The sequence below is a fragment of the Ictidomys tridecemlineatus genome, chromosome 5 (assembly GCF_052094955.1).
Source record: "Ictidomys tridecemlineatus isolate mIctTri1 chromosome 5, mIctTri1.hap1, whole genome shotgun sequence".
Classification (NCBI taxonomy): Eukaryota; Metazoa; Chordata; class Mammalia; order Rodentia; family Sciuridae; genus Ictidomys; species Ictidomys tridecemlineatus.
Genome location: NC_135481.1, coordinates 10,013,813 through 10,034,571, shown reverse-complemented (window position 1 = coordinate 10,034,571; position 20,759 = coordinate 10,013,813). Strand labels below are relative to the sequence as shown.

The 20,759-nt window shown below is 44.2% G+C and overlaps 1 protein-coding gene across 5 annotated transcripts; it reads right to left on the bottom strand.

Moving 5' to 3' along the window:
* Window positions 1–5,658: 5,658 nt before the first annotated feature.
* On the bottom strand, window positions 5,659–19,865 carry Ubl7 (ubiquitin like 7). Of its 5 annotated transcripts, none has more exons than XM_005316794.5 (11): window positions 19,775–19,865; window positions 18,255–18,467; window positions 17,132–17,251; window positions 12,970–13,052; window positions 12,114–12,198; window positions 11,493–11,550; window positions 10,681–10,814; window positions 10,377–10,426; window positions 9,948–10,115; window positions 9,249–9,371; window positions 5,659–5,910 (listed from the first exon to the last, which is right to left on the bottom strand). In XM_005316794.5, exons 1-11 carry the CDS (start codon window positions 19,812–19,814, stop codon window positions 5,773–5,775), a joined length of 1,212 nt encoding a protein of 403 aa, XP_005316851.2. In that variant the 5' UTR covers window positions 19,815–19,865; the 3' UTR covers window positions 5,659–5,772. The 5 variants fall into 5 exon arrangements, with proteins under 5 accessions (XP_005316851.2, XP_005316850.1, XP_077905421.1 ...); XM_005316793.4 differs by having other exon boundaries at window positions 19,725–19,826; XM_078049295.1 differs by having other exon boundaries at window positions 9,249–9,329; window positions 19,655–19,786.
* Window positions 19,866–20,759: the final 894 nt, after the last annotated feature.

The following is a 20,759-nucleotide window of genomic DNA, read 5'->3' as shown; positions in this document are numbered from 1 at the left end:
CAAACAACATCTCCTGACTACATGGGGCTGGGAGGCCAAAGGTCAAGTCCTGGCTTGGCCACCAATTCCAGTTAGGTAATTTCCTGCCCCAGGCCAGGCCTCAGATCTAAAGCAGCAGTTCTCCTGGTCTATCTCCTCTCTAAACCACACACAAATTTTTCTCATTCTACCTTCTGTACTTTCTTCTCTTGTATGATGAATTCAGTATGTTTCAAAGTGATCTCCATGGGTTAATGATCCAGCGTCCAGCTCTGATGGATCCTTAGGCCTACTAGGGCCACTTCACTGAGGAGGTAGACATGCAGACTGGTCCTTTCTCACAGAGAGTTCACTTTTTCTCATGAACTCAATGATCCAAGAATCTCAATTCTTGGAATTGGAAGTAGTTCTCAGAGGCATCCAGTCCAACCTGGGAGCCCCTCACCATAGCCCTTCTCTGGTAGTCATGCAGCTTCTGCCTACCTGCTTCCAGTGATGGTGTGCTTCCTCACCAAGCAGCCCTGCCCATCTTCTTTAGCTCTGACCCAAAGTTTTCTTTCCCAATATAAGACTCCAAACAGTGGTCCTAACTCTGCCCAATAAAACTACACAATGTCTAATCCCTCTTTCTGGCATACAGCCCTTTGAGGATTTATAAGTCATTTCCTTTTAAATCTGCTTTTTCAGGGTATATAACCCATTTCCAAATAAGTCTCTCATGGGACTTTCCTTGGGAGTCTCTCTAATCCTGGTTGATTCCTAGGACATGATTAGTCATTTAACAAACTGCCACTAAGCAGTCCAGTTTGTGTCCTTTCCTTCCAAAAATCAGGCCTCAGGTCATACACAACGCCTATGACAGAGGCTGAAAAAGCAGACTTCTTACTCCAGATTCCAGCACCTAGGAAGTCTCTGTCTGATTAGGTTTAGACACCATGGTGCTATCTCCTGTTCCTGTAAACCTAGGGTCATCTTTGGTTCAATTCTCCAATTTTCTAGGATGCTGAATTAAAGATTCTGAGTTTGAATATGAACCCAGGAGAAGAAATGAGACCCCTTCTTGCATAAAAGCAATTTGTTTTCTGAACTTTCCCTGCTGCTGTCTCTCTAGTTAGAGTTGCCTTGCTGTCTGGATCCTGATTCCACCTAGAATATTCCCCAGCCCAGTTCTGAGCACTTGGCATATCTGATGTACACAGGGTCAATATTCACTTATGTAAATTGAGGGGAAATGTCAAATAGGACAAAATTCAGGTTCAGAGGATCCAAGAAGTCAAGTCATCTGTGGAAAAGTGACCTGAAGTTTAGTCATTCTAAGAAGCCTAATTCCCTTCCAAGATCTGAGCTGCCACTTCAGAATGAGTGGTGAGCAGACCCTTCAGCCCTCTGAGTGACTTTCTGGCCTGCCAGAAAAGCACAAGGCCCCAGGTGGATACCTTGATGAAATCATGGCTGACACACTCATCAAAACCCTGGAAAGACATTCCCCATCAGTGACATCTTCTAACAAAAAGCACTCATCTGTACAGGGGTGTAATAACATATCCTTTTGAAGGTGGTTATGAGGATCAACTGAGATGGCACATGTAAGTGCCTATTTCAATGCTTGGCACAAAGGATGTGTGATAAATGAGCACTATTGTACGGCATTGCTGTTAGCTAGTTTTGCCAAGGTAGGGGAGGCAAATGCCCAGGGTACTGCAAAGCCATTTCAAGCAGGGAGAAAGCCGAGTTGTCACCAGTAACTGCAGGGCCCAAGGGAACCAGGGGCACAGCTGAGCTGAACTGAACCCTGGCCCAGGGCCAGAGGGGGTCCAACATGTTGGAAAAGTCTGGGGAAGCAGAGGGAGTCCTGAATGAATTCCTAAAATCCTCACTAACAGTTCACTGCCAAGGCCTGGGGCAGAGGAAACAAGAAGCCATCTCAGGGTAGGAATCTGAGTTTGCTTGGTTTGGGGCCCAGGCCAGATGGGGCTGAGGCGAGGAGCAGAACCTGGGCCCATGTGCCCAGCAAGCTGTGCCAGCCCAGCCCATGTCAGCCCAGCCAAATTTGAGTTATATCAGGAGAAGGGATCTGTTCAGAAAATTTACCCATCTCTGCATATTTGCATATTCTATTTTGGGGTCTCTCTTCCTTTTTTTTCCCCTCAGCTTCCTAGAAAAGTTCTTGCGATCAGTTCCAACTTCACCTCTGTTGAACTGCAATGCTTACTCAATCCCATCTCCCCTTTAGCTATGGCCCTGTCCCTAACCAACAAGATCCTCCAGATTTCTCTGCCTTTTGCCTCCACTGCCCCCCAGTGTATCCAGTCCTCAACCCTCCAATCTGGCTCTGGTCTACTGTGTCATCTCCTCAAGGTCACCATGAAATAAGTTGGTAAGTCCAAGGTCAGCCTTTTGGCTACAGTGAGGACCATGCCCTTTGTCCAGTTCCTTCAACTTCCTCTGCTTTGGTGAGTCCTGCTCTAGCCTTCCCAGAAGTAGCAGATCCCAACTCCCTTAAGGTTTCTTACCAACCACTTATCATTTCCTATAAAGTCAAGCTTCTTAGCGGCTATTCTTTGTCCTCCACCTTTCCCTGAAAAGTTGAATTACCTTCTCACATGATGAAAATCCAGTCTTGAACTTAAAACCCCCTGATCTCTCTTTAAGGCCAGGTACATCCAACTGTCTACTGGATATCTCTGCTTGGTTGGTACTTTAAGCTCAACATGTCCAAAACTGGTCTTGCATTCTAAATCCTAACCCCCAATTTCTTATTCCTGCTGTACCACCACCTACTCACTCACATTCTGCCTCCTCCCTCTTTCTCACCCTCAAATCTAGTCTGTCCTTCACACTTCATATCCCTCCACCCAGCTCCCCTGCTGTAAGCTTAAGTGAAGGCCTCCACCATGTCCCATCTGGAGACAGCAAACATCCTAGCTGGACACCCACCCCCATTCTCACTTCCCACAAATGCACCCTCCATGCAGCTGTCAAACTATCTTACATACAAATCTGATCCCCAATTGTCCTACCCAAAGCCATTCCAGGGGTGCTCTTTAGTCTTCTCTGGATAAAGCCAGAGCTCCTCAGGCTGATCTAAGCCCTTATCGTGTAGTCCTCCTTACTTTGGTTAACAGTCAGCCATAACTGTACACTTTCTAACCATGAGATCATGGACAGATGATCTTCCCATCTGATTTTGGTATCCCCATCTGTTCTATGGAGATGACAATAGGTTATATTCACCTCTTCCAAAGACTGATATCAATTCTAACCCCTTAGGCCTGTTTCCACCCTTCTCCTTCATTGCACGCTGTTAGGCCAGCCCTCAGTTCTAAGCAGATCACTGCCTCATCTTTCTTGCTGGGCTCCCTCTCTCCAACCTGTCTCCATTCCCCCCCCCCATTTACCTCAAGCAGCCAGACTGACCTTCTAAAAACCGAATCTGACTCTCGTGATTAAAATTCTAACTCTACACTGTCCTCAGGGTAAGCCAAAACTCCTTACATGATCCATCTTCATATCCATCCTGACAGGGATAGAAGAGCCATATTCTCTCCCAACTACCAGGCTGCTAAGCACATACACTTCCCTGCCCAATTCCTCCACACCCTTCAGATCTCATCTTGGATTATACTTTTTCTAACCAGCTTCACTCATTCTCACAAATAAGTGAGCTCCCTTTCCCAGAAACCTCCACAGGCCTTGGACTTGCCTGGTCCAGTTCTTACTAGGCTGTAGTATAAATGTGTTGTCTGTCTTACCAATGACACAGCTCTATGAGAGCAAGGACACCATGTTTACCAGGCACAGAAGCTTAATGTTTGTTGAAAGGGTGAAAGAGACAATGGTGAGGAAGGAGTCTTTGGCCCTGGAAAGCCCCAGGCTCAGTGGGGGCACTTATCAGACCCAACATATATTACTTAAAACTTGGCCACAGGAAGCGAACCCAACCTGCCAAGGCCCTGGAGGAAAGAGCTGACAAAGAAGGGAAAGGGAAACAGTGGGTTCAGTTCAATTCTGGGAAGCTGTGTAACTGGTACTGGGGTGGTTCCGGCAATTGGGCAGGCTTACCCAAATACTCCACAGCCTAAGGGGGTTGGGAAGCTAAGGAGCCCCAATATCTTTGAAGGGCACTAGAGTCAGGGTGAGGGTTGCCACAAAATGGAAACCAGATCTAGGGCAAGCTGTATCATGGGAACAGAAAGGGCTATGTCAGCCCCATTCAACTATCACAAGAGAATAGAACCACAAATAAGCAAGAGACCTTGGGTTCAAAGACAAAGCTTCCTGGTCTTTGCTCTCAACCATGAGATAGTTGGGTTTCAGGCAGACCACTGAGGCCCAGAGAGGCCTGGCAGTAGAGGCCCAGAAATCGAGTCTTTCTGCCAATGCAAACACTTTTCAACATTAATCCTAGGGTTGTGAAGGAATGCTGAAAGACTTTTCAAAATGTCTGTAGGAGACAAAGAACAATGGGCTGTTTGGGACATATATGGAATAGCGGGTTCTTCTGAGTGCTTCCTGTAAGAATAACTGATAAACTGGAGGACACCCAGAGAAAAGATCAGGGGACCAAAACAAGGACAGGTCAAAGGGATAAGTGTTACACTCTTTAAGTAACTAAAGTTCTGCTAATGCAAAGAGGGAACAGTTCTACGTGGTTCCTTAGGGCAGAAAGGGTCTTGGGGTAAATTATCTGGGGAACATTAAAGAATGAATAGGCTATCCTTAAAAATTTAAGACTTTTGTCCCAGGAAGAAACAAGAAGAGGCCAAACAGCCATGACTGGGGATGGTAAAGATTGTACACCTGCCAAGGTCTGGGGCAAGAACAGAGCTCTGAGCATCTTTCCACACAGATGAGCTCTCAAATGAACTCAAATGCCAATGAAGGCAAAGGATTTTTTTTGCTAACAAAGTACCTGAAGCATATAAAACCCACTTTCTCAACCTGAACACGTCTGACGCTGTAGGAAGCGGGGAATGCAGTGCCCAGGGAACCAGAGGTCCTGCAGATGGAGCAGCTGCTGGGGGGGTTGGTGCCCTCTCTTTAATATTAAAACTTAGCCCTGTTAGTGTTGGTCTTGTTATTTAGTATCCTTATTCAACTGCTCTTGTACTTATACCTTTAGGACAGAGGAAAGAACCCTGAATTCTGGCTCAGCTTTGAGGCCTGGATTCTGACATCATTAAAAGGAAAAAAAAAAGAAAATGCATCAGAAAATGTTTGGTAAGGCAAGACCAAGGCAGGGACAAGGAAGTTTTTGAAAGACTTTGGGAGAAGCAGTAATGTGGAAGGCAAGTCACCCACTTGCTCCCTCTGAAAACCCACTGGCTACTCCCCAGACTGTGGTTATCTCAGAAGCATGAGCCTCTTCTGGCCATAACTGTCACATAACAATCACCCTGAATACTGGCATAGCCCTGCTCCAGCCTTGGGTACAACCTAAGGCTGTCATACCCCAAAGCACCAAAGAGTCTGGGGGCTACTGCTACCAATCCCAAAGGTGAACAAGGGTATTACACAGCATTCCATGTTGTGGATCTAAAATCCTCTATTTGGGGCGCAGAACCAGGGGCCAACCCTGCTCCCTGATGCCACAGCACCAAGACCGCACACTCTGCTTGCCCCCCGCCTCTACCAGCTCAGATCAGCCAGAAAGGCCAAACACTGGACAAAGCAGGAGAGTTGATGACCATCAGGTATATTGGGGAGAAGAGAAATGGAGACATCTTCACAAGTGTCTCCCATCATCATCAGCAGCCTCTGTAACTTGCTGGGGGTTCAGAAGGAGCAGGAAGATTATGGGGCTCCTCCGGCAAAGATGAGTTCCAGGGCTGCTTGGATGTCCCCACCAGTAGCCTGAAGGGCCCGGAGGCTCAGCTCATCATCCTGGATGCCCATGTCACGCAGCTGCTGCAACTGGGGCTGCCACTGACTCTGTGGAAAGACAGGGTAGACAGAAGCTATTAACTGGGACCCTAATGAAGATGCAATTAGGTCTATACTTTCAGGGAAAAGAAAAAAAGATGGGACTCCTAGGGAAAAGGTGGTATACTAAGTTCCATGGAATGGGGACTTGAGGAACATTAAAAGGCTTGAGGGTTAAGAACACAAATTCAAAGTTTTACAGTAAGAAAGGGTCGAAAGAGAAAATGCAAATTACTGTCTCAATTCTTTCTCTTGTGTGCATGTGTGCATACACACACACAAATAAATGGGAGAGGAATAAAACTAGTTTTGTTTTTTAGCATAATATGTAGTGAAAAGTCTTACTTTTATCTAGTCCAACTCCTACCCCAAGTAACCTATTTTATTTCTTTCAAGAAATATAAATGTATATTCCTAGGCAAGCACTCTACCATTGAGCTACATCCCCAGCCCTTTAAAAAAAAATACTCTTTGAAACAGGATCTCACTAAATAACCTGAGCTGGCCTTTAATGTAATTAATTTATCCTGGAGATCTTTCCATGTTGGTACATAAAAGAACTTTTTAATACTCAAACAATATTCTAACAAATGCGTGTCCTTAAAACACACAAAAACTGGGCTATTTCCAATCTTTTGCTATCACAAAAGCTGCAGTGACTGACTCTACAACTGTCATTTTCTACAGGCACATAAACCTCCAGAACAAATTCTGAGAAAAGGGGTTGCTGGAATTATTATACAGGTTTAATAGCTATCTGTACTTCCTTTCCAGTGAATAGTCTGTTCATATTCTTTGCCACCACCACTTTGTAAAGCTGGGGATCAAACCCAGGACCTGTGCATGCTAAGCAAATACTCTACCTAGTTACATCAGTCCCTTTGCCTATTTTTCTATGGAGTTATTTGTCTTAATTTCTAGAACCTCTATACATCAGGAAGATTTCATCCTCTGTGTGATACGTTAGACTTTCCCCCTCAGTTTAGTTAGCCTTTGTTTAGTTTTTGTAGTTACTGTTATATGGGTTTGATTTGCCAGGCAGAACTCAAATTTTGAGTTATAAACTCAAAATTTATAACTCTTTTTTTTGGGGGGGGTACTAGGGATTGAACCTAAGGGCACTTAACCACTGAACAACATACCAAGGCCTTTTTATTTTTTATTTTGAGATATAATTTCACTAAGTTGCTCAGGGCCTTGCTAAATTGCTGAGGCTGGCCTCAAACTTGCAATCTTCCTGCCTCAGCGTTCCAAGCTGTTAGGATTACAGGCATGCACCACCATGCCTGGCTTATAACTCTTATTTAATGGTTCCTGGATTCTTAGTTTCAGCCATGAAAGGGCCTTTTCTACTATAAGGATTTAAAGAAATACACTCACATTTTATTCTAGTATTTTCATAGTGTCATTAATATCCCTACTTCATGATAGGAAGAAGTATGCAATGTAGGGAAACCTGTGTGTACACATGCAGGAAGAAGGCAGTGGGGAAGAAAGGCAATTGCAAAGAGCCAGGCAGGGGTGAGACTGTGAAGCACACATCAACTCAGGGGACTGATGCAGGAGGAGTCTAAGTTCAAGGTCAGCCTCAGCAACTCAGCAAGGACCTAAACAACTTAGTGAGACCCTGTATCAAAAAATAAAAAGGGCAGGGAGATGTGGCTCAGTGGTTAAGTGCCCCTGGGTTCAATCCTCAGTACCAAAAAAAAAAAAAAAAAAAAAAAAGCACACATCAACATGGAGGCATTTGATAGGTCAGGTGGAACCAAGGCAAGTGCAGAGCTGCAGAGCCAAGTGAACAGGCTTCTAACAGGGGAAGATGAAAGCATGGAGAAGTTGTCCTCATGTCCTGTGCCTATTACTCACTGTCCCTAAGGGCCAGTGGGATAGTGAAAACCACATGGGTCTGAACTCTGTCTTTACCATTTCATGGCTTTGGGATCTAGACAAGTTCTAGGAATGACACTCCCTGAAGAGGCTTACTGTAAGGAATAAAGGAAGCAGACGTAAAGCTAACAGCTCACAAGTGGAGGCATATGATAAAATGCTGAGGCCTTGGGTTTTCCACTTAGCTGCTAGGGTGACCCTTCCTCTTCTTCAAACCTGCCAAGACTCTCTCCTTAAATTGGCTTTTTTTTTTTTTTTTTTTTTTTAAAGAGAGAATGAGAGAGGAGAGAGAGAGAGAGAGAATTTTTAATATATTTTTTTTTTTAGTTCTCGGTGGACACAACATCTTTGTTGGTATATGGTGCTGAGGATTGAACCCGGGCCGCACACATGCCAGGCAAGTGCGCTACCGCTTGAGCCACATCCCCAGCCCCCTTAAACTGGCATTTAAGGGCGCTCACACCCAGCATACCCAGGCTCCCTTTCTCTAGCTCCATCTCAGAACTTTTTACACTAGGATGTTGCCTGTACCTTGAAGTTTTGTTTGTGGGTTTTTGTTTTTTTTTAAACATTTTTTAGTTGTAGCTGACACAATACCTTTTATTTTATTTATTTTTATGTGGTGCTGAGGATCAAACCCAGGGCCTAGTATATGCTGGGCGAGCACTCTACCACTGAGCCACAACCCTAGCCCCTGGAGCCTTGTAGTTTTAAGTATATAATATATGCCTCCACACATTTGCTCAAACAGGGAGTTGCCTCCACCTGGAAACTATTCCTTCCCTACCATAAATATCTCTTTTCCCTATTTGGTTAACTGCTAATTCTTGCTGGCTGTGGTAGTGTATGTCTATAATCCCAGCAGCTTGGGAGACAGGAGAATCTCAAGTTCAAAGGCAGGCTCAGCAATTTATTGGAGCCCTAAGCAACTCAGTGAGACCCTGTCTCCATAGAAAATATGAAAAAAGGCTGGGGATGTGGCTCAGTTGTTAAGTGCCCCTGGGTTTAATCCCCAGTAGCCCCCTCCCCCCAAAAAATAAAACCAGTTAATTCTTTGACAATCAGCTTAAATAACCTTTCCTAAGAAAAATTTTGCCTAACTAAGCCCTCATTTCAAGAAGCTGGGTTTCCCACCTTATTGTTCCCTAGTTCCAAACCTGCCTGGTGCCCCATTATGGCAGGGATGAGAACCAGTTTGCCCGATGCCCCTGCATTGGAGCCAGACCTCATATTACATATGCTCAATGATCAGCTCATGCTCACTGAATGAATGAATGACTTCCTGACTAAAACTGACATGATTATACAAGCCAGACAGTCAGGGGAGTCAGGTCATGGTCACTGGGAGCAGGAGTAGAAGCCACAGGGACAACTGTCCTTGGTAAGAACACTCCTCACCTGTCACACGCCATGCCCATACTTCCATGCCACATGGAAGTCAGGAAATGGGGAAGACTGACCTGAAGGCTGGGCTGCCCAGAGGCCTGCAGGGCATGCTGGAGGGCTTGACTGAAGAGATCATTGGTGATAGGCGTTCCTGACTGGACACCAGAAGACATTGGTGAGGTCCCTGATGAATGGCCCTAGAGTCAAATCAATCAGAGTCACCTCAAGAACTATCTCAACTTGCTACAGATATCTACAATTATCATATCACCCTATATGCTCCTTGGGTACCCAACTACAACCTCCCAACAGGAATCTGCTACGAGATAACCACATGAAGGTACCTAAAAGCTATTTATGTGGGCAAAAAAAGTTCCATTTTCTTCCACTCCATGAAAATGGACTTTAAGCCCACAACCCAGTCTAAGACTCCAGTTCTGGGAGAAGGCCTTGGAAGCTGGAGTAACTCATCACCAGGAATGCATAAGTTGGTAATACCTAGTCCCAGTCAGGGATGAGGAAGGGCATATTACATGAAGGGAGATTCTTCTGAATACTAGGAAGAAACAGCCAGGCCTATGTCAAACCTCTTAGCCCTACAGGCAAATGAGGGGAAAGTCACCTGAACTGTACCAAGAAATCCCACTAGGGGCTTCAGGGTATAGCTCAAACCAGATCTAGCACCAGGGTCAGCAAAGGCAAATCCTATTCTACCACTGGGGAGCTTCTCCCTTGGGGGCACGGCCTTGATATTCCCAGTCCTCTCTCCATACCTGGGTGCCAGGAGTTGGTGTGTGAGAGCTGCTTTCTGGCGTGCTGGCCAGGGCCAGGGCAGTGGCCAGTTCACTCTGGGTGATGGGACGGGGTCCAGCAGCTCCACTGTACCCCAGGGAGGCTGGTCGAGAGCTGGATGTGCTGCTAGAGGGTGTAGATCGGGTGCTCTGGAGAAGGGAGGATCCAGAATCAGGAAAAGACACTGAAATCCCCAAAGGAACCTCTCTCCACTCCAGAAACAGTTCCCGGGAAGACTGCCTAAGCTCCCAGATCCCAAAAAGAATAGAGAAAAGGAACAGTATGACAAAGTCTTGGCCCCCCAAAGGGCCTACCTATGACCACTTCTCAGCCTTGGGAGTGCCAAGTCCCAGGGAGGGGCTCATTCCTAGCACCATCTCCCCTAAGCAGCAGGCAGTTGGGCCACTTACTGGGTGAAAGTCATCCTCATCATCTGAGAGCCCTTCAAACAGGAAGCCACCTGGAAGAGAGTGAACAGATTTCAGGAGGAAGAACAGAAAGGCACAGGCGCAGCTCCAGATCTCAGCTTAAGTTACTCCAAATTCATATTTCATCTCCCCTTGGAAAATTACAGGACAGATGCACTTCCTGACTCAAACTGAGAGTTCCCAAGGAACGTCCTCTGCCAACACTATACATAGCTGCTGAGGAAAGCAAATCCTTGGGCCATTACCGGCTCCTGAAGGGCCTATGGTACTCTCTTCTGGAGCTTACCTGGCATATCTCTGTACGAGCTGGAGGGCATGCTTCGGGAAGAGGAGTCAGCCCCTGGCATTGGGGTACTACCTGCTACTGAGTGCAGAACCAGGATGATGGCATTGACCAGGGCTGGGTGAGCAGGTACCAATCTAAGACGGGACAAGAAAAACCCAAGGGTGACCAAGAAGGAAAAAGACATCCTCAACTATGACAGTTCTGGGTACCCCCTCACTATGATAGAGATGCCTTTCCTGCCCTGCCTTCAGCATCTTATGCCAAGAAGCTGATCCGCCCTCAGCAATGAAGCAAGGCCTTCAGTTTCTGGAATCTATTGCAAATCCATCACTTTCATCTCAGACAAAGCATGATGGGAAATGCATAGGCTTGTGGGCTCAGGTTCAACATTCTTACTATACTGGGAAACCTTTGACAGCTTCCTTCTCAGTCTCTGGGTAGGGTTGTTTCCACTGGCAAAACAAGGGGATGTGGTCTTTTCTGTCCCTTCTAGCTCTAATATTTTAGAGAGAGCTTAAATCCTTCAGGGACTCTCTAACATCTACCAAACAAAATCTTAACTGTCCCAGGCACACAAAGCCCTGTCCCACATAATTTTGCTTCATCCTGACACTCTTCACATGTCCCTGACTTTAAGCTTTACCATTCCCAAACAGCCTTTGCTCCTTCTCACCTCCTAACATATTCAGAAGGTGGATCCAGTGACAGGCTGAGGATGGGCTCTATGAGCACAATCCAGGGCAACAATTAGGTTTCTGGCCTAACCACATGAGAACAGACATGATGCTCTCTAATACGATGATTACACTTACGTATCCAGCATGTTAGGATCAGCAAAAACAGAAAAAAGGTCCTTGTCCTGGAGAACTCCTAAAAGAGAACACAACCCCCTTCAGAGAATGGAAATCTAGTCAGATCCAGGATGGTGAAGAGGCACTAGTCTCAGAACAACTAGTTCAACAGGAACATAGGACCTGCCCTAATGAGAAAAGAAGGAAACACCCCAAGCAACACAATCCAAGTACACTCCTTCCTCTTCCAGTGGGGATGTTCCCCTGTCCTGAACCTCCCCACTGTGCTTCAAACACTAAGCATTAACACACCAGTCTTCCTCCTCTGTATCTTTGGGTTCCCTCATCCATCAAGTTGTATAGGAAGTCTTCCCTTCAGTGATTGAAGTGATTCAGGCTAACTGTAGCCCTCATTTGGCATGCTCACACTCTCATTTATTATGCTATTTAGACCATTAATACTCTGGAGGACTGAGAACTCTTAGGGGATGAGTACGTAAAACACATCTCGATCACTTTCCCTCTTCCCATAAGACCACTGATTCTTTAAAAAATGGTCAGAATCACTTTAGGGTTATGGCCTTCTCCTGGTTTCTCCTTTTCCAACAACTCTTATTTCCTCAAATCCTTTCCTGAACTTACCCAAAGCAATGGGGTCACTGCTGAGGCCTGGGGTGGCCACAATGATTTGATCCAAAGACTCTTTGTTGCTGAGCATCTTAAAGACCTGCAGGAGAAACAGGGAGGACTAAGCATTTAAACTAGCTTCAAACATTCATCAAATGCCCACACTCTGCTCAAAGACTTCCTCCCTCTACATGTTTGCACATACACCACCACAACGAAACAATACCCCCAGAAATAGATGAGCCTCGTTTTGCTCTGAGATTGTGACTTACTGGAAAGGAAACAAAGAATTGAAGAAAAAAAAAGGCAAGTATACCTCAGTCTCTGTGGTTCTTTCCCCCACCATAGTTCTAACACTTGCAAAATGAAAGGTCTCATTACAAGCCCAATAACAAAGGTTTCTCTAGATCCCAAAAGCCTTTTTAAATCTCCATACAATTACTATTTCATATTCATATATACTGGGAAGTTCACAGCTGTATTAATTTTCCTGTCAACTTTCCTACAGAAAAGCATCAGCCCATTCCCCAGTGAGGAAACCAGTGTTAAGGGGTGGTAGGCACGCAGTTCAGCCAAAGACAAAGAATGAGGCCCAGCAAAAACTGTGTAGATACTTTGGCTACTGCCATATTCATTCCATGAGGCCAGTATGAGAGAGATTATATCATTATCATTAGAGGGAATCAACACCAACCAACACCTAGCTAAGACAGGCTCTCTGGGAAAAGATAGGGCTCTACTGAGGCCCACAGACAAGGCAAAACTCCCAGAGGAACTCTTGGTTGCTGTGGCAACGGGACTCCCAGCTCCCACTCTCCACCATCAACACCAGCATTCACACCCTCTTCCTGCAGCCCCAGCTCACACTCACCGCCTCCCTGTAGGAGGAGCTGCTGTGCAAAGCAGTGTGCAGTACCCGGAACTCCCTCAAGGCAGCCACTTTGTCCACAGGTTCTGGGGGACAAGACACAGTTAACCTTGTTATGTCCTTGCCACAGACATAATAACATCATTTCAGCAAGTGGCCATTTGCAACCTGGTCCACACATTCCCTCCCCTCATCACTCTGTAAGAATGTGAGAATCCACTCAGACCCATTTGTGCCACAGACGTGAAAACTGCACTCTCCTTTAAGTAGTTTTATTAGATAAATCAAGCAAATTCAAGTTCAGGCCAAGGGAATCTTACCACATGAAAGGGTGTTCTGATCAACAACTCACTACAGGAATTCTAGACTTCTTACATTTGACAAGGAGGAAGGTAAAATCAACTCAGTAGACTTTTATGCAATGATTTAAATAAGTGCTCTGAAAACCATCTTAACAATACAGTGCTATTCTAACACAGTATGTTAAAAGAAAGAAATAGAACACAGAGTTGTATATGTACTTTCTAGTAAAACTATGTAAAAAGTGTCAGTGTGTCTGTGGCCCAAAGCTGGAGGGGACGAGAGGATAAGAGCACTTAGATAAGTAACAGGTCCAAGGGGGCTTTTCTCCTTGGTATTCTTTCATGTTTCTGTAATATTATTTTCAATCTAAAAAAAAAAATCTAAATCTAAAAAAAAAAAAAAAAAAAAGAAGGACCAAGAAAACACACTGTGCTCCCAAGTATCTTAAAAACTTTCCATAACATGCCCAACAGCAAGGCCCCAAACTCCTCTTTGATCTTTAGACATTAATTCATACATAAGGGAAAGTTTAGTAATACCCTCAGCTACTTGTGGTTACTTTACCATAAAAGACCCCAGTCCATTTCAAAGAAATATGGGTAACAGCAAGGAGACCAGGTAGGTAGGAAGTTCATCCTGGGTCACACTTTTTAAAGTGTGGTAATCCTCACCAAGGGACTGCTACTTGTGTTTATATGTTTGTATAGATTGTATCATCTGACTTCAGGGGCATACTGCCAAGGAAAATGAACTGTACTCCTGGATACAGTGTAGCAGTCATGTCCTATAGCCCTAATAACAAGGGCTAACTCTTTCAAAAAATACTCAAATAAATTACTTAACTTACTCATTTAACAAACACATATGAGCATGTACCCTGTGCCTCACTTTGGGCAAGTCACAGGAAGCAAAAAATAAGAATCTTTACGAACAAAGGAATTCTTGGGGCAGTAGGAGAAATGAGATTAGATCAAACACACAATTATAAAATACCACACTGAGGGCCTCAGCAGATATGTGAATGCAAGCAAGGGCCCTAGCCATCTCTGAGAGACAGGACCAGGATCCACAGCCACCTCCCAAGGGGCACTTAAGGTAGAGCAGATGTTTACTTAGGGAAGAAGCTCTTCCAAGCCTAAGTGAGAACATGTGCAAAGATATGGAAGAAAAAGAATGTGGTGTTCGGGAGGAACAGCAAGTCATTTTTTATGTCTGGAGCTCAGGGTACACATCCCTGCTCAAATAGCAGGCTAAAGTAAAATCTTGAGAATTTATAACACACTATAGAGAAACACCAAAGGGATCCAGGTGGGAAGGGAGAGACAGGCCAGTTTTCATCCTATAAGCCCTCATCTAGTGGGAAAAGAATGTACTTCCTTTGGAAGAAGAGTGCTAGAGGAGAAACTATATTTAAAGTATTGCCACAAAGCCATTTCTTTTCAGATTGAAAAGCTTCTTTTCACCTCCCAATAAAACATCCATTTGCTTAAAAAATAAATCTCCAGGCAGAAGTTAGGAGGAAATGGATTCTAAGTATTCTAAGCTAGCAATGAGCTAATAGTAATGGGCATCTCTGTACCCTTTGAAGGGTGGGAGGTAGCTAGCCCTGTGGAAAGCATTTTGTCTCTTGAACCTCTAAAACCTAGGTCCCTATCAGCTCTTGCATTATGTTTTTTGTTTTATTTTTTGGTACTGGGGATTGAGCCCAGAGGTGCTTTACCACTGAGCTACATCCCCAGTCCTTTTTATTTTTTGAAACATGGTCTTGCTAAGTTGTTGAGACTAGCCTCAAGCGTGCAATCCTTCTACCTTAGCTTCTCAAATAGCTGGGATACGGGCATGTGTCACTGCATCTGACTCTTGCATTCATTTCTAAGTAAGTAACCTTTCCAACCCTTTTCCTTCATCTATAAAATGCTAATGTTACCTACCCTGCAGGGCCACTGATTAAGTGAGATATCAAAGGGGAAAAAAACCTAGCTCACAGAAGCCATAAATATTCCTTTCTTTTGTTAATGCCCTCTAGCAAAAGAACTGGCACCCAAACACAGGAGAACATCTGCATTTGAACAAGATGGGTTTACTGCTCACTACATAGAGGAGAATGCAAACCAAAGGGAACTATAAGGTGTCTCAACAAGATGATATTAGAAAGGACATAGAGGATTTAAGCGTTGAAGCCAGGTGCAATGGCACCCACTTGCAACCCCAGCTACTTGGGAGGCTGAGACAAGATTACAGGTTGAGGCCAGCCTTGGCAACTTAGTAAGACCCTGTCTTACAATAAAAAATCAAAAGGGCTGGGATGAAGCTCAATGACAAAGCACCTCTAGGTTCAACCCCAGTACAGGGGGAGGAAAAAAGATTTAAGCTTTGGCTGGGTAAGTTTGGGAAAAGTAGGATTTTGCTCTGAATTTGAAGCCAACAGGAAGTGAGGACAATTTCATGATTGGGTTTATTTTTTTGCTGTTGTTTTTGGGTTTTTTTAATACCGGGACTGAACCTCGAAGTGTTTAACCACGGAGCCATATCTCTAGCCCTTTTTATACCTTTAGACAAGGTCTCACTGAGTTGCTTAGAGCCTTGCTAAATTGCTAAGGCTGGCTCTGAACTTGTGATCTTCCTACCTCAGCTTCCTGAGCCACTGGTATTACAGGCTTGCGCCACCACACCTGGCATGATTGGATGTTTTAATAACCCTTATATTAAAAAGGAAGGAAAAAATACAGCAGTTACTGGTAAAGAAGCAACAGTCATTCTCATTAGCCAGAATAGGATACATGATCACTTTTGCGGTTTGGACAATGTACAGGTTTTGGTCTCTGCTCAGAAATGATAAAGATCTTATTTTTGTCTTGATCCACGATGACCTCAGAATGTCCTTGTCTAAAGTTGGTGACTTGTGCATTTGTTCATGTTCCATGAAAGGACTTCAAGGTCTACTGTGAGAACCAGGTCAACCCTTGGATGTCAAGGGATTCCTTTTTCTTTCTCACTTCCCATCAGAATACAAAAGAAGATGTTTTTTGTCCTTTATGTTTAGAACTGAAAAGAGGTGACAACAATCATGAACATTATAAAAATATGTCAAATTGATAATTTTTATATAGCTTGCCTTTATCTTGAGGAAACTTTTAAAACACAAATATAAAATTTAAATTATGAATTCCAAGTAGCACCTTCTATTAATAAATCAGAAAGGCTTTAAAGGCTTTGTATATTTTCTCCAAGAGTGACTTTAATGTTGTTGGAACATTTTCTGGAAAATAAATTACCAGTACATCAGGAGTTGTAAGTTGATTGAACAAATCATTGCCTGATGCAGTTGGCAGGATGATTTGCTCACAAGGAAACAAACTACAGCATTAGAGAAGTGCAAGAAGTTTCCAGCTTTTTCTTTTTCTTTTTTTTTTTTTTTTTTTAACATTTATTTATTTTTTCTTAGTTCTCGGCGGACACAACATCTTTGTTGGTATGTGGTGCTGCTGAGGATCGAACCCGGGCCGCACGCATGCTAGGCGAGCGCGCTACCGCTTGAGCCACATCCCCAGCCCCCCCAGCTTTTTCTTAATGACAACAGCAACAATAATAAAAGGAAACAAAGTTCATTCAGAAATAAGCTATTAATCTAAAGAATTTAAATGGAAACACATTCTCTGTCCATTAGAAAACATCAGGTAAAGAACTTAGAAAGTAGAGAAATAAATCTCCTACCATTAGTGGCAATTTACTGTTTATCAAAGTGATACAATCAAGTAATAAAGTCATCCACCCAGGTCCATGCCTCAAGAAAACACAATCGCTTCCCTTGAAGAAATTACAGAAACTCTGCTGGTCTGACTAAGGGCCAACGCTCACTCACCTGGTTTCTGATCAGGCTCAGGCCAGGATTTGCGCAGAACATGAACGGTGGACCCGGGCTGAATGCCATAGAAGTCAAGGGTCTGATCATCTTTTAGCTTCCGGCCACAGTAGATAAGATCTAAAAAAACAAAACAAAAAAAACCTGTCCATTTATTTTGTTCCTCAAAACAATTTAGATGATTTTTGTCCCCTGAGAACCTTATTTTGGTTGGGCAGAAAGCTGGAGAATGATACATACTTTAAAACATACTCTTATTTAAGAAATACATTTTAGCCAAGTATGGTGGCCCACACCTGTAATTCCAGAGACTCCAAAAGCTAAGGTAGGAGGATTGCCAAGTTTGAGGCCAGCCTTATCAAATTAGTAAGATTCTGTCTCAAAACTTGAAAATAAGTAAAAAGTATCTCAGTGGTAGAACACTCCTGGTTCAATCTCTAGTCCAAAAACAAAAGAAAGAAATTTAAACAACAATTGTTAGCAAGTACAAACCCACAAGATGGAGCTATACAGAATCCAACCATAAAAGAACTCTAGAACTTAACATTGTAGAAATTGCTCCATTTAAATGAGTGGGAAAATGCAAAAACAAAAAAGGATGAATCCAATCTGGTGAGGCAGAAAATACCTACTCACCAGTTAAAACCCTTAGCTATTATAAATTACATTTACAGCATAATTTAATTATATTATACTTAAACTCCTCCTTCCTCCACTTGAAATGCCCTTGTCTTCATTTCCTTATTTTCCATCTTCCCTCTAATCAACCAGCCAAACAAAAATTTTTCTAATCATTTCTTAAGATTTAAGGGATACATTGAGGAGCCTCCCCAGATCAACAACTCATTTCTTGACCTGCCCCAAATTTTTATCCTTTTAGAGAAAAAACTCAACAATATCATAGTTTAGGAATTGTGATGAAGCAGTTCCGTGTAATACATGATTGAAATGGCAAGCAAGAGTTCTATTATGATTTGTGACTTGCCTAACACTCACTTCTCTGAAGTGTTAACATTATGAGGCAACAAATCCCAAGCCTTTAATTCACTCTGGTAATTCTGTAAGTATCCTCCCCACATAAGAGATCAGAGCAGCAGTTCAAGACCAGTCCACCGAGACTCACCAATCAGCTCAGGGTCTGGAACAGACTCCTGGAGTTTGCCAGCAATAAGCTGCTTCAGAAATGAAATACTATAGCCCCCTAGTGAGTATTCTCCAAGTTCTGTCTCTGGCAACCGAAGAATAGACTTTGGGGCAAGTGGCTGGTCAGCCAGCTTCACTGCCAGATGCCAGTCTGAGAGAGACATCCTCTCTCTTTCGCGCTCTCTCTTTCTCCCTGTAAAAGAATAAAGCCTCAGTAGTTGAAGGACAGATCACCATCCTAATCCACTCCCACCCACCAAAGGGTTAAATAACAGACAATTCAGTGTGACACTGTTAGAGAAGCATTAGATGCAACATCAGGAGGCCAGAACTAGAATATGTGGCCCTCCCTTTATTCAGCTCTTTAGGCCTCAGTTTCTTCATCTTTAAAGTGGACATAAATACCATCCAATTTAAAAGGAATGTTGTGAGGTTCAAGTGAGATTATCCAATCCTCTCCCTCCTATGCATTACTTGTTTCTGATTTTTTTTCTTCATTTCTTGGTGGTTTATTTACAACAGCTTATATAAAGTACCCTGTTTTTTTTTTTTCTTGGTCTTTCTCTGTGAAAGATTTATGCTGCTACCCAACTCATGATTTTGAAATATAGAACTGATCAAGTCATTCCCCTGCTTAGAGCACCTCAATTGGCTTCAAACCACCTCTATGAATAAACTGAAACGTCACAAAATCATTCCTTTTGCCTCCTGCCACCTTTCCTCTCTAACAGAGCCTTGCCCTGTGCCACTCTCCCAACAGGTTAAGTACACCTCACTATGTCTCCATTCAAAACAAAGCTCTCACCTTTGCTAATTTCCTGACTTTTCAAGTCTTCCTTTTTTGGTCTCTTAGCAGACTCCTACCAGGCCAACACAAATACTATCTCCTCTAAACTCTTCTTTTTCCTGTTGTTCTCACTGGGCAAAAAACAGCTATTTACTTTCCACCAGCACACACACACCAACTCTTTAAAGTCCTTGAATACAAACATTAGAATTTTTTGCCTTTCTTGTCCACATGCCTGGCACATATGGATGGCTAGAAGTCAAAAGTTCTGAGGATGGAAAAGTCTGGCAAAGCAAGACAAGTCCTTGTTTTAGTCATCATTATTGCTTCCAAAGAGGTCTCTGAAAGGGTATTCGAAAAGAAAAGGCTGCCCATCCCATCTTAAAACATCTATACTCAAGGCACCATCCGCCTCCAGGTTTAAAACAAGATTTGTACACCAATCTCACTTAATCCTCACTGTTCCCCGGGGAAGGCATTATTGTCCACATTTTACAGATGATGGAATCAAGATTCAGAAAGGTGAAGTCACCTGGGCCAAGGTCACAGATAGCTAGTAGTGAGGTAGGAACACTGTCTGGTAGCTACCCCACCTCTCCGGTGGGACCAGTTATCTAGCCGACCCACGTCGAGCCCGCGCGACCAGGGGCCCTGCGCCCTCACCCGTCCCGCGGAAGGAACCCGGCCGCAGAGCCGCCGGTGTAAACACTCACTCTGGCCCTCTCGCCGGAAACCGGAAGCTCCGCGCTGCATTCCGGGAGTTGCAGTTTACGCTGCAGCCCCGCCCCTTATAAATAGTCGACCAGCAAGGGGCGCTAGTTGTCATGCTTCCGGTTCCGGGGAGGCGTGGCTCCTGATCCGTTTGAAATCCCCGGCGGGAGAGCTTTCGCGGGAGGTGATACTATTTCCTGTCAGATTAACCGGCGATATATTGAATTAGGGAGGGCTGGTGTAGCTTTTTCCAAAGAGGTAAACAGACCCTGGATTCCCGCGCTCTCCTGAGAAGCCTATGAAGACCAGCGGTTCTGCCGGGCTGAGGGAACGCCTGTTGCTGGGCCTTCGGTGGGATGGCTGACCCTGGGTCCCCTCCCGCCCGGTTCCTGCCCTCCCTAACGGCCTTTTCCCAGGCGGCCTCTTCAACATGCCCCACCGATTCCCCTCAGACCTCACGGCGAAGATGGCTGTACTCGGGTGAAGTCAGCCTCTTGTGCTCCTCGCCGCTGAATTTTTGCAGGGGTCTTACCAATGGGATGTACAGGGACCCTTCAAAAATTGGGTCCTTGAGAGGAGTTACAAAGTCGGGTTCCTGGCACACCTTGAACATTCAGCGTTGAGGTTCATATAACATTCGTAGAGTCAGTGTGGGGAGGGGACTTTCCACTGAACTCATAGAGAAACTGCATATTTTAGATGATTGAAAAAGTTTCACATGGTTAAAATTAGATTGTGCTTGCACAACAGTTAGAATTATCTAAAATCAAAAAGGGGCTATGATTGGAGTCAAGGAATTAAAGAACTAAGGAAAGCAATAACAACAAAAGGAGGCTATAAGAAATGGGCTGGGTTTGTGGCTCAGAGGTAGAGCGCTAGCCTACCATGCGTGGGGCACTGGGTTTGAAAGATATTGTGTCCACCTATAACTAAATATTTAAGAAAAGAAGAAAATGAGAGCCCTGTGTGGTGTTGCATGACTAATCC

What these genes read in the sequence shown, in the direction of transcription:
- Ubl7 (XM_005316794.5), bottom strand. Translation starts at nt 19,814, where the DNA reads ATGCAGCGCGGAGCTTCCGGTTTCCGGCGAGAGGGCCAGA. An exon ending in CAGTGACCCCATTGCTTTGG is followed by an intron (nt 11,551 to 12,113) that starts GTAAGTTCAGGA and finishes GTTCTCTTTTAG; the next exon opens with GAGTTCTCCAGGACAAGGAC. An exon ending in ATGAGGATGACTTTCACCCA is followed by an intron (nt 10,116 to 10,376) that starts GTAAGTGGCCCA and finishes TCCCTTCTCCAG; the next exon opens with AGCACCCGATCTACACCCTC.